This window comes from Sminthopsis crassicaudata, chromosome 2 (assembly GCF_048593235.1).
Source record: "Sminthopsis crassicaudata isolate SCR6 chromosome 2, ASM4859323v1, whole genome shotgun sequence".
In the NCBI taxonomy this organism is placed as follows: Eukaryota; Metazoa; Chordata; class Mammalia; order Dasyuromorphia; family Dasyuridae; genus Sminthopsis; species Sminthopsis crassicaudata.
The window spans coordinates 491,809,900-491,828,253 of record NC_133618.1 but is presented as its reverse complement, the minus strand read 5'-3'; the positions used below and the strand labels follow the sequence as shown (position 1 = coordinate 491,828,253).

The following is an 18,354-nucleotide window of genomic DNA, read 5'->3' as shown; positions in this document are numbered from 1 at the left end:
TTCTCCATATCCTTTCTTTGGATATGGATAGCTCTCTCCCCCACAAGACTATTGGAACTGGCTTGAATCAACTCATTGTTAAAAAGACCCAAGTCTTATTGTTCATCCCATAATCTTCTTTTTGCTGTGTACAATGTTCTTTTGGTTATGATTACTTCACTTAGCATGAATTCATATATGAAATCAGCTTGCTGATTTTTTCTTATAAAGCAATAATATTCAATTACATTTATATACCACAACTTATTCAGCCATTCCCCAACATTACCCAATTTATTCCCTATTTCCCAAGGTATCCACTTAGTTTCTTCTTCCTCGCCATTAAAAGGCTAATGCAAACATTTTTGCACATGTGGATCCTTTTCCCTTTTTTGTGACCTCTTTGGGATATAGACCCAGTAAGAGTCTGTCTCTATTTTACCTAATTATTTTAGGAACTAAGTGCTATATTCAGGATTTTTTTTTAATTCAGGTAAAGGAAGACAGTTTTGTCAGCATTGTATACCCCAGAGTAAAGAAAACCATGATTACCCTACCATAGTAACAGTTTTCCTTTTGAATAATAATTTCATTCTCTACTGTTGCTCTCTTAGGTTCTGTCTCCTTTGGCCAAGGGTCTCTTCCAACGAGTCATTTTGCAGAGTGGAGTTGTCCTTCAAAAAGCTCTCTTCAGTCATAACATCAAACCACTTACTGAGGTAGGATCCTTATATTATATCCCATTTCAAAAAACTTGACTGGATTCATATATTTTAAATGGCCAAAGGAGAAAGTGACATAAGAAGTCATCTAGTTTAATTACTACATTTTACTTAAGAATGGTGGCCCTGAGTGAATTGGAAGCAAAGATTTGAACACTATTTTTCTAACTTCAAATTCAGCAATTTTTCTCTATACCATGTTGTCACAAATTCAGGCACAAGGTGGTTTGGGTATAATTATTTTACCTGATGGACAATAGGAAAAATGTCTCTTGTTCCATTTTGTTATAGAAAATTGCAGCTGTGGCTGGATGTGAAACAACCACATCTGACACTCTAGTTCAATGTATGAGACAGAAGACAGCGGATGAGATCCTGCACATAACAGAAGAGTTGGTAGGTGATCTTATTGTCCTTCATTTTTGCCACTTTAACAACTAGAGAGGCACTTCAGCTTCTCTAGTTTCTCCATGCAGCCTGGCAGGATACTCATGGCCAATTTGTTAATATGATAAATATGATAAATAGTCATATTTTTTCAAACAAAAGCCTTTTTTGCATTGCTGGGAGCAGATGGCATGGTTGGTAAGAAGATCATGAAAGAATTCCCCTTTTGTATTGCATCTATCATCCCTTCTGGAAGCTTTCTATTTTTGGATTGAGTTTTTATTAAGGATTCAAAGAACTATGGGTAGTTTCAATTTTCACAAATGTCCCTCCAACCAGCCCTAGTTGACTTGTTAATTGCCTAAATCATTATATGGGAAATGGATTTTGGGGTTTAATTTCTGATGTCCACATGTGTGAGTATAACTTTAAGTTCCTTCCTGCTCAAATCAAGTACCTTGGAGAATTTATTCCTTTAAAAAGGTCCAAGACCTGGGGACTGGGGCCTGTGTATTCTGGAGCTATGGAGAAACAGATAGGCTTCGACTTTCCTTAACAGAAGGATATTTAGCATATGATCTCTTTGACTTCTCAGTGTAGTCCACCTGACCCTGGACTAATATTGCATCCATACATGAGGGGCAAATATGGCCTTGAAATGGTCATTTAGATCCACTCAAGCCCCTCCAAAATTGGAAGGATAAATCAGACAAATGAAGGCAAAGTAATTTGTTGGAACTAAATTGACTTGTATATTCACTACAATTCTCTGCTTTGGTACCAATTTATCAGCAATGGCTAAGGAATCTTGGGAGAAACTCAAAATTGTAATTTATAGAGAACAAGGGCCAGGCCCTTTTGGCATGTTTAAAACACAATAATGGAACTCTTCCTGCATGTATTTCAGGAACATTGGTATAGTTTGCACCAATGCAATCCTTATTTTAGACTTAAAATGTAAGCCAAGTAGCATAGGGTGGTGATGGGCTATGAAACATTGGACTTATCAACAAATTGAGAAAAAAAGTGCCACTACTCATTTCCAGAGAGTTTATCTCAACTGTATTTTCTTTCAAAGGCTTTTGATAAATTAGGAGCAATTAGGAGGGGGAAGCACTTGAGGTGGGGGCTTCAAGTGTAATTTTGTAGACATCTGGTTACTTCTTTGTGACCCTTATAACTTGCCTTTGCTGAGAAGTATCGGAGACAAGATGCCCTGTGTTCTTCTCTGAGGCTTTCTGAAACCAATATGAGAATGAACTTGACTGTCAAATCAAGCTGAGCTCGATGAGCTCTTTTTGGGAAATTTCTTTGTCCATTCTTTTTTTTTTTTTTTTTTCTTTTTTTTTTCCTTCACAGAAATTATTCCACTTGGAGTTCACAGGAGATAACAAAAAGGTACATTATCTATGTTATTTTGATTTTACCTCTTGGCTCCTTTAAGTTACTCAATGAAATAATTAATGAATATTCATGAAGCACCTACTATGCATGTGGCAGTGTCAAGTGGTAGAATTCTTGCCACAATGTTCTAGTTAACTATAGAAAAGGTAGCCATCTCTGAATGAAATAATTCAACATCATAACCTTTAAAAATATGTCATTATACACTTGGGACACAATGAACCATACAAGAAAATTACTTTTCAGGAGTGTTACTAACCTTTTCAGTTTCAGAGTAGCTTCTAGACCAAGGATTGTGTGTGTGTGTGTGAGTGTGTGTGTGTGTGTGTGTGTGTGTGTGTGTGTATCCTTTTGTTTTATTGGAAGGGATTTTGATACTTTAAAATTATAAAATAAAATATATACAATTACAGAAGAAATCAATCATGTTGAAAAATAATTATAAAATATTTTTTTAAAAATACAACTTAAGTTCACAAATATCAGATTAAGAAATGCTAATAAGGCTTTATATAGCTTTCCCCTACCATCCTACCTCTTTGAAAAGAGTTCTGTCGATAAGGATATGGGAAGTAAACCTTTTTTATTCCTGTCAGAAAATTTGAAGTAAAAATACCCCAGCATTATAGAATAATACACCATTTTAAGTGAGTCAATGATTCTTTAGAGTAGTCTCAGAGATAAAACCAAAGCTTCAGGCAATTCAAGATTTTCTTACCAATCTCTGCACTCCTAGTAAAACCCTATGAAAACAGCTTTAATTGCAGTGGGAGATTTTTGTTCTGGACTAATTATTAAGTGGAAAATATATGAAGTAGATTGATTATTTGACACTTTATGTCTTGTTCCCTCATTTCAGTAGTGATCTATCGACCTTTCTCATCACCTTTTCTATAAAGTTAGCTGTTCTCCTAGGTAGGTTAGTATAGGTAGAAGTTATTGTAACCTCAAGCTTTTTGAAAGATGTTCTCCTAAAATTCCATCTATTACAAGAAATGCTCTTGAACTAAGCAGAAAAGATATCATGACAAATTCCCTTCCATCCCAATATCTTCATGTATGACCTTGTGTATCTTTCCAGTCCCTTGTCCCATGACTGTATTTAAGCTCTGGTTTATGTAGGATGTAAATATTTTCTTTCTTTTTTCAGCCATGTTATTCCATTGATAGTCTATCTCTGCAGTTTGGTTTGTATTCATGGTAGTATGCTATAGAGGAAAGCATCTTGTATTAGAAATTAGACTATGATTCTAGACGTTGCTCTTCTCTCCTCAGTCTCAATTTCATTTGAAAAAGAATGAGATGCAGAATGTTTTGTTTTGTTTTGTTTTGTTTATCTTTTGTTCTAGAAGAGAACCATAAAATCAGGAAGATGATGCCATGATAACCAAGTGATTTGGGTTTAAGAGACAATAGGTGGTGCGAAGTCATGAGTCTCCCTTTCTCCTCTGGAGCCATTTGGGTCCAGTGGCAAGATACAGATTTTAAAGATTTAAACATAAAAAGGCCAAGCTCTTTCTCTCCATCCAGACCTTCTTACTTTATAGATAACCAAAAAAACTCCTCAGGAAGAGGAACTGTTTCGATCGAATCTGCAATCCATCTATCACTGTCATATAATTATAGAAATGTCCATAGAATAGAATGTTTGTTGAATAAGAAGGTTCAATTAAGTGATTCCCAGGCCCATTTAGTTCTGTGCTGCGATCCAATATCTCCCTTGAAACTCAGTTTTCTTATTTGTATAATAATCTAGTACCACAGTCATGTCACTTCTTGCCTAAGAAGAATATCAGAACCAAATGAGAAAATAGATGTCTATTTGAATTATAAATGAGAACCTGCTGTTTTTCTACCTTGAACAATTTTATTCAGATTTAGGGAATCAGAGAATTTAAACATGGGAAGGACCCTAGTATTTGTCTATGTGCACCCATTCCTGAAAGGAATCTTAACCACAGTATACCTGACAATTGATCATCTAACCTCTTCTTGAGGATCTTTACTAAGAGGGAAATCACTACCACCCAAGGAAATCCAGTCCAATTTTTGTTGTTGTTGCTGTTCAGTTGTTTCTGTAGTACTCAACTCTTTGTGACCAATTTTGGGGATTTTCTTGGCAAAAATATTGAAGTGGTATGTGATTTCTTTCTCTAGCTCACTTTATAGATGAGGAAATTAAGGCAAAAAGGGTTAATTGGCATGTCCAGGATCACACAGTCAGTGTATGAATACAAATTTGTTCTCAGGTTTTCCTGTTTCCCAGTCCAGTGCTCTATCTACTGTGGCATCTCTCTGCACGTATTCTAGTTTTAGACAGATTGTAATTAAGAAGTTTTTCCTGACATAAAGTCTAAATGAGTTTTTGCAACTTCTATTCATTGCTCCTGCTTATACCTTCTTGCACAACTTCCAAACTTCTTCTATCTGATAATCATTGAAATTCTTGAACATGGATGACATTTTATCCTTCCCCCTCCCATGTTATGTTTTGTAGTATTTTCAAAAAACATTTCTTTCATGGATTTAAATGCCTTCACCATTTTTGTCTATACTCTTCACAGTGTCCTTTAACTCACCAATGTTCTTTGTAATTTAAGCTATGCCTAGATGAGCAAAACAGTTAGTATGGTAAATAGTGAAGGCAAAGTAAAATGGGACTATTATTGTCTTATTCCTGCAGTTGTCTCTTAATGCCAATGAAGATTACATTAGCTCATTTTGCTCTCTACATTCTACTACTAACTCATATTGACTTTGTAAAAAGTCTCCAGATTTTTCTTTCAGACAAATTGCTATCTAACTACATCTTCTCGATATTGTATTTATTTTTGAATTCAAGTATAAGATACAACATTTATTCCCACTAGATTTGAATTCCTCAGATTTATCCCAATGCTCTTTTAAGATATTTTTTAATCCTAACTCTCATTCAGTTTATTTGTTTGCCCTTCTAACTTTGGGATATGTGCAAATTTGATATTCATATAATATATTTTCTCATCAAAATCAGTGATAAAAAGCCTAAATAGCGTATAGTCAGATATTGGACTAGGTTTCCAGTTTATTTCCAGTAATTTTTTGCAGTGATTCAGACTCAATGCCATTTTTCACTACCAAAGACCTGAGAATTTTGTTCAGCCACCATCAGTAATACCTTCTTACATTTGCGACTATGCAACAATTTTTAAATGTTCTAATATACTAAAGTGAAATCATTTTCAATAAAGCCAAATGTAATTGATTCATAAGTAACCAATTCATTGGTGAGATTAAAACAATGTCTATAAGTGTCTTTGCAATTCAGTCACTCACAGTAAAATTTCAGGTCCTTTCCCCTCCTGACTTTAACAGAGGATAAGGAGATTATTTCCCTCCCCTATCAAGTATAGAGAAAGGACATACAAATGAATTTATTTTGTTTTGAGGGGGAAATACAGCTATAGTACTATTTTCTTTCTTTCAGGATTATGTGTTCATACCTACAGTTAAGGATGGAGTATTTTGGCCCAAAAGTCCTGAAGAACTCTTGGCTGAAAAGCAATTTTCTGACATTCAGGTCATAATGGGAATCACCAATGATGAATTTGGCTGGATTTTACCAACTGTAAGAGCACCGTTTTTCTCCTGGAATTTTGTGTTCATCTCTTTTTCTCTCTAGGACAAGAAATTCCCCTTTGGTTCATCTGAGCAAAGGCTTCATTCAGTATGCTGGATGCTCCTCTACTGCTGATTCTGAGTTAACAACCTATACTTCTGTTGCCTAACACAAGGCATCATTTCTAAGGATTTACTATAAGCAATTGTTAAGTTGTCATCTGGGTGAAGTTTGTGTCTATCACTTCCACTCAAAGAATCTTAACAAAGGTGAAATGAATTGATTGGACTTGATCAAGAGCTATTTAACTCTAAATCCCATGATGAATTAACTCACTTGAATACAAATAGTAATTATTCTTGTGTAAATGGTTCAAAGTTACCTCTAACAGGGGCATCTATATTCTAAAAGTTAACATCATAATAAGCTATGGAAATATGCTTCTAGTATCAGTAAAGCCTGCTTCAGGCTTCATTACTATGTCAGTAGTAGCTAGAAGCTACTCATTGATCAACCTTCTGGGCACTTTGAGATTCCCCATTCTGTCTTTTCAAAAGAAACGAGGCAAATGTTGTTTTTAAGGATTGAAAAAACACTGCTTTACTCATCTTTTTGCTTGTGTGGTTTTCTGGAACATTTAGTGAACTATAGTAATTTATTAAACAAACCTTACTACCCTAGTCATCAGAAAACTTTCCTTCCAATTTGAAGATAAAATCATCTTCCTCATTTGCGTTATATAATTTCTTTTAGTTTACATCAATGCTTTTTGTGAAACTTGGTTCTTTTTTTCAGGCATTCGGATATCCTGTCAGAGAATGGATTGGACCAAGAAACAGCATCAACACTGTTATGGGATTCATATCCACTTGTTGTAAGGAATTTAGAGACTTAGAATATAAGATCTGGGAGGCATCTTAAAGCATAGATAGCCAAAATCAGATAAAAAAGCTTAGAATACTGAATGTTAAAACTCAAGAGACCCCAATGTTCATCTTGCTCAAAGCCCTCATTTGAGAGAGATGGGGAAGGCTTGTGGCACAGAGAAGGTTTGCAGTTTCTCAAAGTCACATCTATCTTGTGACATATCTGGGCCTTAAACCCAATCTACTGATGGGCAATCTGATACCCAATCTACTGCAATTTCCTCAGAGTTATTATGCTCTCCATCTCAGGGAAGACACCAAGTACTCAAAGAACAAAGTTTCTAGAAAATAGAAATTTTTGAGTTTTGTTCTGTATTTTTAAAGCAAAATTTGACAACTGAATATCCTAGCATCATAAGTGTCACAAAAATGTTTTAAGAAATAATATTTAAAAACTAAATTGATTACCCATACAGATTGTTCAGGGTACAGAAAAAAGTGGTATGACTTGTAAAGTAAAATCAATGAGAGAATATATGTATTAAATTCATTATATCTTCTCTAACTGATACTCCACTCATTTTGGAATTAAGTTTGCCCACTTTAGAAGCAGTGGGATAACATATTGTTTAAACTTGCTTTAGCCACTTATCCAAATATACTTTATATTATACTTTTTTGTTATTGTTTTAGCTCCCTCTTTTAGTTGGGCAAGATTGAGGTAGAACTTGACCTGTAATTTTATTGGAAATTTCTGATTAGAAAAAATGTTTTGCTAATTCTGATTGGCAACTTCTCAGAAACTTATTGTTTTAGAGAAGAGTTGTTAGCATAAAAAAAACTAAGAAACTTATCCAGAATCACATAGTATGTTTCCAGAAACAAAATTGACCCCAAGTCCAACTCCCTATCTGCCATATCATGCAGTAAGAAATCTGTCTTTGTCATCTCTCTTTTCTGCTAATTATCTAGCACAGGAACCAAACACAAAATAGTAGTCCTTAAAATAGGCATCTTACTTCTAATGTCAGTAATGTATTCCACAAAAACAAGATTTTAGAAGAGACTACATTTTAAATTAATACAATAGAAAATGTTATAAACAGGTTATTGGCTTGAATAATTTATAGTAGGATTTCATATTATGATGAGACTTTTTATAATGTATTCCCAGGGTTGTGAAAGATATAAGTTGGAGTAACTTTAAGTAAGACATCACATCTATTGAAAGATGAATTGAAAGATGGGTGGAAATGAATGAATGTGACTATTTTTTCACTCCTTGCTTCATTGACTATTTTAGGAGATCCCTCAAAACCTTGTACCTGTCATAACTCAGGAGTATCTTGGAGTGACAGATGATCCTGTCGAAAAGAAAAGTCTTTTTCTGGACATGCTAGGAGACTTGACAATTGGAATCCCAACTGTGATTTTGGCTCGGAATTTCAGGGGTAAATTTCGGAGGACTATGAGATGGGGAGATGGTGATACAGCATGGCATATGGCTTACAACTTTTAGTCAAAGATATTAGTTTACTCCATAACTTCTTAGGACTGACCCTACCCAGATGCTTTGGAGACACTTGCCTATATAATGAAAAGATTTCTGAAATTTGAAGACCTGAATTCAAATCCTCAATTGAATATTTCCTTGATAGAAAGGACTTGAAGTTTCTTATGGAGATTATGAGATAGGAGCATTGCTGAATTTAGATTAGGGGCATATGTCATCTGGGAAGGAGCAACACTTTGGAGAGTATCCCAAACTTAATTGTGATTGCTAAATATTGACATATGATATATAGTTATTCCTTCCATATTGAAATGTTCTCATCCTAGTTTGAATATGACAGGGATTGGCAAAAGAAAATAGATGGAAAATTTGAGGGGAGTTTGTAGAAGCCACAGATGACACACAATTGCCAGCAGAAGACAGAAGTTTAGAAACTCAGAAATGTAGAAAATACAAGATTCTTATTGTAAAATATCAACCTAAGTTTTTTAACAAGGTACTATGAACTCCTAATAAAAGAAAAAAAGAACAAGACTTTTCTATTTCAAAGGGAGAGCAAAACCTTTTATGTGGATTTTCAAATTTGTAGCGGCATCATGATCTTAACTCCCATGATATGGAAGGGATAGTGATATAAGATTTTATTGCTAGTGGGACTCATCTAGTGAAGTCCTTTTTTTTTACATTTTAAGAAGTTGAGAGCTACATAACCTTTCAACATTATACCTACCTGTAAAAAACTAGATCAGCTTCCCTTATCAAACAGTGGCTGTGATGACTGTGTTTGTATGATACCAATGGTTTTTCAATGGGATGTAAAAGTCTGAACAAGATGAGCTCTATGCTCATAGTGAAATCTGAACTTCTATATGAGTAAGGCAGAACTCAAGTTCTTAATGAACATCTCTGGGCTAAATAACAACTTTTGACATAACATCCTTTATTCATTGTGGGCCATTATAATTCATCCTTCTGTTGACACCTTCAGTTGTATTATATGCCCTAGATTTAGGCTTTTCAATCACTTAAAATGATTAAATATGCTAGAGAACAAGCCTTTTATTATTTTTAAGGTTCTCAAAGAGTGTTTCAGATATCCCAACTCTGTTAAAAGATTACTCTCTTTTCTTTTAGATTCAGGTGTACCAACTTACCTGTATGAATTTCAGCATAAGGCCAGTATTTGGGGAAATATAAAACCAGCAACAGTCAAGGCAGATCATGGGGATGATAATTTTTTTATGTTCGGTTCTCCATTTTTAAGAGGTAATAGACCTTTATTCTCTACATAAACTTTATAAAAATGTTACCTAATCTCCTTTTCTAAAAAAAAAAAAAAAATAACTATTAGTCCTTATGTGTATTTAATCCCTTTACATAACCAAACTACTTTCTTATCTCTTGTCTCATTTGGTATTTAAAACACCTGTGAAGTAGAAAGGGTGATTTATTATTATCTTCAAATTATAGATGAGAAAACTGAAGGTCAGAGAGTGAACTGGCTTGTTAGAACTAGAACTTGAACAAACATCTTTGATTCTTCACCAAAAGTCTTTAAGCAGAGACTAGACCACTACTTGTTAGGAATGGAGATAGTATTAGTGTTCTGGGAAGGTTGAATTAGAAGAGATCTGAAGTCCCTTCTGGATCCGAGATTCTCTGATTTTGAGCAGTGTCTCAACTCTTTTCCAGGAGTCTGATTTCCTTTAATGATTGCCACACCTTAGAAAATATTCATGATGACGTTGGGAGAACAGTCTCCTTCAAAGGAAGTGCACTTGAGGTTCAGTCTATGGCCAGGTGGCTTCAACTTTATTTTCTTTTCCAGAAGTTTGAGAAGAGAAGAGAGTTTCCAGGAGGCAGTGAGGTATAAAAGCAAAGACTATAGAATGGGCACTGAAGAGAACTTTACAATTTTGATCATTTATAATTCATATTCACATTCTAATACCTATATTCTTATTTTCAGATGATTTCACAGAAGAAGAGAAGCGATTTAGCAGGACGATGATGAAATATTGGGGAAACTTTGCTAGGAATGGGTGAGAGTCATAACATAAAAAAGAGAATCAGTTAACAATTTTTATTGATAGCTTTAGTTTTTATATGCTGTTTCTTCTTTTAAAATTAACAACTTTTGAATCACATCTTAAATTAGATAATGAAATGCTTATTTATGATTCCCCCCTCTTATGTAAAACAAGAAGGGAGGATACATTCTCATATCTCTTCTTTGAAACCAGGCTTGGCCATTACAATGTCACAGCATTCCTTTTTATGAATCATTACCATATTTTATTTACATTTTGCAGTCATTGTAGTTTTTTTCATGGTTCTACATGTTTCTGTCTACTTCTTATATTCATTATTTCTTATAGCTCAATACTCTCATTATATCCATCTACCACAACAATTTAGCCATTCTTCATTTCATGTTTCTCCACCATTTCTTTGCTCCTACAATCTTGGCTACTATAATCTTACTATAAACATTTGTGTACCTTTTGGATCTTTACTTTTCACATTAACCTACTTGAGGCAAATGACTAGCAATGGACTTTTAGGTGATATAGAATATCAACATTTTGGTCATTTTATTTCTGTAATTCCAAATTGTTTTTCTACAAAGATTAGAACAACCCATAGTATGCTAGTTTGTCTGTCCTTCTGCAAACTCTCTCACATTGACTATTTTTCCCTTTTGTGATATTTGCCAATTTTTATGGGTGAGCAATTCATCAGAATTTCTTGGATTTATATTTATTTTATTATAAGTGATTTATAATTCTTTCATCTGGCTATTTATATTTAGCAACATTTTTTGATCAACAATTCATATTTTTGAATACTTATCTGTCAAGTAACAATTTTAATCTAATGTAACTGTCTTAGATAAAAAAAAATTATTTCCATATACTCGTGTTATATTTTCTCATAAATGAACATGACATTTAAATGGAAAATCAGCAGAAATTTAGAGTTAAATGGCAGAAAATCAGGGAAATATTTGGTTAAGGCTCATCATTATAGCAGTATTATTAAGCTTTAAATGACCTTTCTCTTATTTGAAGTCCTCATAAGTTTTCCACCCTACGGACTGAATCTCTGCTGGATATATTGCTGAATTTGGATTCCAAACTGAACTCTTCCCTGCTGAATAATTCTTGATTGCCCATGCTAAGTTCTTTCTTACTCTATAGATAGTTCTTTTACTTCGTCTTAGAGGTATTTCCACATGAGTGAATGTCTCCCTGGATCTGCTTACATCTGGAGGTTGTTTTTATTTGCTCCCTCCATTGGGCCTCAAATTCTTTTTAAGTAACTCTACAACTCTTATATTGGTTTCTACTTCTGAGCAAGTAGAGCTCCTATTAAGTACCATGTCCAAAGGAGGAAGGAGGGAGAAATCTCTTTCTGTCTCTAGTCACATCTCCTAAGGGTTAGAGTCTCTCCAAAGGACTGCATTTAGTCCCTTAACCTTTAAATGGCCCTAAATATATTGGTCCAAAAAAAGATTGCTTCTTCCAACTCAAAGACTGATATTCACCCTTTGGAAAGGTATCACCAGGTTGTTCCCATTTTATTAACATGTCCTGAAGTTGTCAACTGTGATTACATCTTCTTGAGTTATCTGAAGTGGAGATTAGAGAAAAAGCCAGCTCCCTCTCCACTATCCCACTGCATCAAATAGGGAATTTTTAACCAAATGATTGGGGTTCTTGAGTTTATCAAATATTGAGCTACTGGGGTTATTTGCTTATAATTCTTCTTTACCTAGTCTATTTCACTGATTTATTTTTCTGGTTTTTAATCAATACTAATAGTTTTGATAATATTACTTTATTGTATTATATGAAGAAAAAAAGTGCTCTGCGAAGAGGAAACTAAATAATGCTCAAATGCTAGAAAAATGTTATCTGTATATATAGTGGATTATCCAATTCTTCCTCCCTTTTAGCACTACAACCACTAATAATTAAATGATCATTTCTGAAAAACATTTGTTACATTTCCAGAAACCCCAATGGTGGAAGTTTGTTGACGTGGCCTCAGTATGAGATAAATGAAAAATACCTGCAAATGAACATCGACTCCAAAATAGGCGAGAAGCTGAAGGACAAGGAAGTGGAATTTTACACTAACCTGTGGGAAAAGAAATAATAGTAAATGTTGAATAGTAAAAAGATCATATTTAGATATTGTCTAGATAAGTCAATTACCTAGCCTTCAAAAGAAACCTCAGTGTATCTGGAAGAAAAAAACATTTTTGCTTTAGTATTGGTGTCTAGATCAGGTAGCAGGGCAGCTTCTCAACAAGAAGATGGAGGGGTGAAATGTAAACAGCCATATGTTAACCCCATGGGTATGTGGGTGTGGGGCCCTGCACTTTTACACCTGGTAATGAGAAATCCAGAGTCAGTAATATTTTCTTCTTTCAATGAATATAGTTGGCTTGTGTTCTATTAAATAAAATCATTTGTGATTTTTGTTACTTATACCAGAGTTTTAGTCTTTTCTTTGGGGAAAAATCAACCTTTGAAATCAACACTTTTAGCCCTTGCATTTGAATTACATAACAGTTTTCTCTGTAATATTTCCTGTTTGGGCCATGGTACAAAATGAGATTCCCAAGTATTACATCCAAGAAGCATTTTTTTTTCCGCATGTGACTCTGCTTATCCAAAAAAGCAGGAAATCCCATTTGCTCACAATCTAAATGAAATCTTCAGAGGCCATGTAATAACTCTTTCACTATCTATTGATTCTACCCTCTGATACTTCTTATCTACAGAGTTAAATTTATTTCATCACAATTTACATCCAACCCTACAGTGGCATGATATGTATTTTGGTTTCTTCTTCTTCCATCTTCATCTTCTTCGTCTCTTTCATCTTCTTTGTCTTTGTCTTCTTATTCTTCTACTTCTTCTCATTCTCCTCCTGCTTCTTCTTCTACTCCTTCTTTTCCCCCACTTCTTCCTCCTATGTTTGTCATTTTTCTTTATGCTTTCTTCCTATATTCTTCTTGTTCTTAATGAACTGATACTCCACTCATTTTGGAAGTAAGTTTGCCCACTATAGAAGCAGTGGGATAACATATTGTTTAAACTTGCTTTAGCCACTTATCCAAATATACTTTATGTTATACTTTTTTGTTATTGTTTTAGCTCCCTCTTTTAGTTGGGCAGGATTGAGGAAGAACTTGACCTGTAATTTTATTGGAAATTTCTGATGAGAAAAATTATTTTGCTAATTCTGATTGGCAACTTCTCAGCAACTTATAGTTTTAGAGAAGAGTCTTTAGCATAAAAACACTAAGAAACTTATCCAGAATCACATAGTATGTTTCCAGAAACAAAATTGACCCCAAGTCCAACTCGCTATCTACCATATCATGCAGTAACAAATCTGTGTTTGTCATCTCTCTTTTCTGCTAAATATCTAGCACAAGAACTAAACACAAAATAGTAGTCCTTAAAATAGGCATCTTACTTCTAATGTTAGTAATGTATTCCACAAAAACAAGATTTTAGAAGAGACTATATTTTAAGTTAATACCATAGAGAATGTTATAAACAGGTTATTGGCTTGAATAATTTATAGTAGGATTTCAAAATATTATGATGAGACTTTTTATAATTTATTCACAGGGTTGTGAAAGATATAAGTTGGAGTAACTTTAAGTAAGACATCACATCTATTGAAAGATGAAATGAAGTATGGGTAGAAATGAATGAATGTGACTATTTTTTCACTCCTTGCTTCATTGACTATTTTAGGAGATCCCTCAAAATCTTGTACCTGTGATAACTCAGGAGTATCTTGGAGTGACAGATGATCCTGTCGAAAAGAAAAGCCTTTTTCTGGACATGCTAGGAGACTTGACAATTGGAATCCCAGCTGTGATTTTGGCTCAGAATTTCAGGGGTGAATTTCTGAGGACTATGAGATGGGGAGATGGTGATACAGCATGGTATATGCCTTACAACTTTTAGTCAAATATATTAGCTTACTTCATAGCTTTTTGGGGCAGAACCTACCCAGATGCTTTGGAGACACTTGCCTGAAAAGATTTCTGAAATTTGAAGACCTGAATTCAAATCCTCAATTGAATATTTCCTTGATAGAAAGGACTTGAAGTTTCTTATGGAGATTATGAGATAGGAGCATTGCTGAATTTAGATTAGAGGCATTTGTCATTGAGGGAGGAGCAGCACTTTGGAGAGTATCCCAAACTTAATTGTGATTGCTAAATATTGATATATGATATATAGTTATTCTTTCCATATTGAAATGTTCTCATCCTAGTTTCAATATGACAGGGATTGGCAAAAGAAAATAGATGGAAAATTTGAGGGGAGTTTGTAGAAGCCACAGATGACACACAATTGTCAGCAGAAGACAGAAGTTTAGAAACTCATAAATGTAGAAAATACAAGCTTCTTATGGTAAAATATCAACCTAAATTTTATAATATGGCACTATGAACCCCCCAAAAAGAAAAAGAAGACATTTAGACTTTTCTATTATAAAAGGAGAGTAACAAATTTTATGTGGATTTTCAAAATTTCAGCGGCATCATGGTCTTAACTCCCATGATATAGAAGGGATAGTGGTATAAGATTTTATAGCTAGTGGGACTCATCTAGTTGAGTCCTTTTTTTAAATTTTAAGAAGTTGAGAGCTACATAACCTTTCAACATTATACCTACCTGTAAAAAACTAGATCAGCTTCCCTTATCAAACAGTGGCTGTGATGACTGTGTTTATATGATACCAATGGGATTTCAATAGGATATAAAACTCTGAACAAGATGAGCTCTATGCTCACAGTGAAATCTAAACTTCTATATGAGTAAGGCAGGACTCTGGTTCTTAATGAACATCTCTGGACTAAATAACAACTTTTGACATAACATCCTTTATTCATTGTGGGCCATTATAATTCATCCTTCTGTTGACACCTTCCTTGTATTATATGCCCTAGATTTAGGCTTTTCAATCACTTAAAATGATTAAATATGCTAGAGAACAAGCCTTTTATTATTTTTAAGGTTCTCAAAGAGTGTTTCAGATGTCCCAACTCTGATAAAAGATTACTCTCTTTTCTTTTAGATTCAGGTGTACAGATTTACCTGTATGAATTTCAGCACAAGGCCAGTATTTGGGGAAATATAAAATTAGCAACTGTCATGGCAGATCAAGGGAATGATCTCCTTTTTATGTTTAGTTCTCCATTTTTAAGAGGTAATAGATCTTTGTTCTCTACATAAACTTTATAAAAATGTTACCTAATCTCCTTTTCTAAAAAAAAATAACTATTAGTCCTTATGTGTATTTAATCTCTTTAGATAACCAAAGTACCTTCTTATCTCTTCTCTCATTTGGTATTTAAAACACCTGTTAAGTAGAAAGGGTGATTTATTATCTTCAAATTATAGATGAGAAAACAAAAGATCAGAGCTTGAACTGGCTTGTTAGAACTAAAACTTGAACAAACATCTTTGATTCTTCACCAAAAGTCTTTAAGCAGAGAGTAGACCACCACTTGTTAGGAATGGAGACAGTATTAATGTTCTGGGAAGGTTGAATTAGAAGAGATCTGAAGCAGCAGCTAGGTGGCACAGTGGATAGAGCACCAGCCTTGAATTCAGGAGGACCCGAGTTCAAATTTGGTCTCAGACACATAACACTTCCTAACTGTGTGAACCCTTCACAAGTCACTTAACCCAGCCTCAAAAAAAAAAAAAAAAAAAAAAAAAAAAAAAAAAAAAAGGAGATGTCTCAAATCCCTTCTGGATCCGAGATTCTCTGATTTTGAGCAGTGTCACAAGTATTCAAGACAACTCTTCCAGGAGTCTGATTTCCTTTAATGATTGCCATACCTTAGAAAATACTCATAATGAGGTTGGGAGAACTGTCTCCTTCAAAGTAAGAGTGCCCATTAGTGCTTTGAGGTTCAGTCTATGGCCAGGTGGCTTCAACTTTATTCATTTTTTTTCCCTTTTTTTTTTTTTTTTCCCCCGGAGGCAATTAGGGTTAAGTGACTTGCCCATGATCACACAGTCAGGTAGTATTAAGTGTCTGAGGTCAGATTTGAGCTCAGGTCCTCCTGACTTCAAGGCTAGTGCTCTATGCACTGCACCACCTACCTGCCCTCCCTTTGTTCATTTTAAAGCTTTGACCTCTATACTTTTCTCCAATTTTATCTCTGGCACATTCTGCCACTTCATGAGGCTCCTTAGGGATTTCTAAATATTACCCAGTAAAGAAAAAGTATCTGAATCCATTTTTCTTATGAATTTACTTTTCCATTGTCAGTACCATGAATAGCCTTCAGGTAGAATGTTTGACTGAAACTTGTATAATAGTGAGAACAATGGATCTGAAGTCTAAGAATCTGGGCTCAAATCTCAGCTCTGTTACTTACATGATATTGGCAGGCCATACCACCTCCTCTTTGGCTCTCAGGTCCCCAGCTCGTAAAGGGAATGGGCTCAACTAGATGAGTTCTCCAAGCTGTTAAAGCTGATATGTTCTATAATCAATATTTGTAAATCATGGTTAAGATTAAGTTGCTGTTGTCTCACTACTGGGGTTATATCCCAAAGAGATATTAAAGAAGGGAAAAGGACTCACATGTGCAAAAATGTTTGTGGTAGCCTTCTTCGTAGTGGCCCAAAACTGGAAACTGGGTGGATGCCCATCAAATGGAGAATGGCTGAATAAATTGTGGTATATGAATGTTATAAAATATTATTTTTCTGTAAGAAATGAGCAACAGGATGATTTCGGAGAGGCTTGGAGAGACTTACATGAACTAGTGAAATGAGCACAACCAGGAGACCTTTATACACTTCAACAACAATACTGTATGAGGATCAGTTCTGATAGACATGGCTCTGTTCAACAATGAGAGGATCCAAATCAGAACCAATTGATTAGTACTGAACAGAACCAGTTACACCCAGAGAGAGAACTATGGGAAATGAGTGTGGACCACAATATAACATTTCTGTTAGGATTACTAAGTGAGAACTCGGGTTGTCTGGATAGTGACAAGGTGAGAATTCAGGTTGACTTGTTGGAAGGAGCAGGCTCATTGGCTGAGGTGGTTCTTCCCAGAAGCCCTTGCATTATCCCACGCCCATTCTCTGGGAGAATAAAAGAGAGGACTCCCAGAGATAGAAGAAGACTCTGCATTGCATCAGGCTTGACGGGGCTCTCTACAGGAAGGGAAGTCACTTCTCTAGACAAGAGTTAACAGCAACTGCCTGGAGACAGAAGACACAGCAGATCTCTTCCCAGAGAGTGATCTGGCAGCTTCTAGAGACGACAGCTCGCTACATTTGGCGCCCAACCTGGGGCTCGAACCCACGACCCTGAGATTAAGAGTCTCATGCTCTACTGACTGAGCTAGCCGGGCCTTTGCAATTTGGCGCCCGAATAAAATTTGCAGCCTCCAATATTTATCAGCTCTTTAAGGAACTTCAAGAGCAAGTGAGAAAACATCCAGGCAAGATTTATATCTTGCATGTCCACTCACATAGTGGACTTCCAAGTCCCATTTTTGATGGAAATTCAAAGGCAGATAGCTTTCTAACCATGTTAGCCAGTAGTCCTTTATTTCAGGAAGCACAAGAATCTCATTCTAAATATCATCAGGCTGCTCGAGCTTTACGTTTACAATTTGGAATCACAAGAGAGGAAGCTAGGAGCATAGTAAAAAGCTGTACAGCTTGTCTTCCTTTCCATGCTCCTACAATCCCTCCAGGGAAGAATCCTCGTGGTTTGAGACCCAATGAAATCTGGCAAATGGATGTGACCCATTATAAATCTTTTGGTCGTCTATCTTTTATTCATGTCGTGGTAGACACCTTTTCA

General features: G+C 35.1%; 1 protein-coding gene across 1 annotated transcript in view; it reads left to right on the top strand.

Moving 5' to 3' along the window:
- Window positions 1–12,963, top strand: part of LOC141557585 (liver carboxylesterase 1-like) — a 30,929-nt gene extending 17,966 nt beyond the window's left edge. Inside the window, 10 exon segments of the mRNA XM_074293449.1 lie at window positions 594–698; window positions 993–1,097; window positions 2,448–2,486; window positions 5,959–6,099; window positions 6,886–6,899; window positions 6,901–6,964; window positions 8,260–8,407; window positions 9,604–9,735; window positions 10,439–10,511; window positions 12,486–12,963. Of these exon segments, the coding sequence (XP_074149550.1) occupies window positions 594–698; window positions 993–1,097; window positions 2,448–2,486; window positions 5,959–6,099; window positions 6,886–6,899; window positions 6,901–6,964; window positions 8,260–8,407; window positions 9,604–9,735; window positions 10,439–10,511; window positions 12,486–12,630 (966 nt within the window). The 3' untranslated portion in view covers window positions 12,631–12,963.
- Window positions 12,964–18,354: the final 5,391 nt, after the last annotated feature.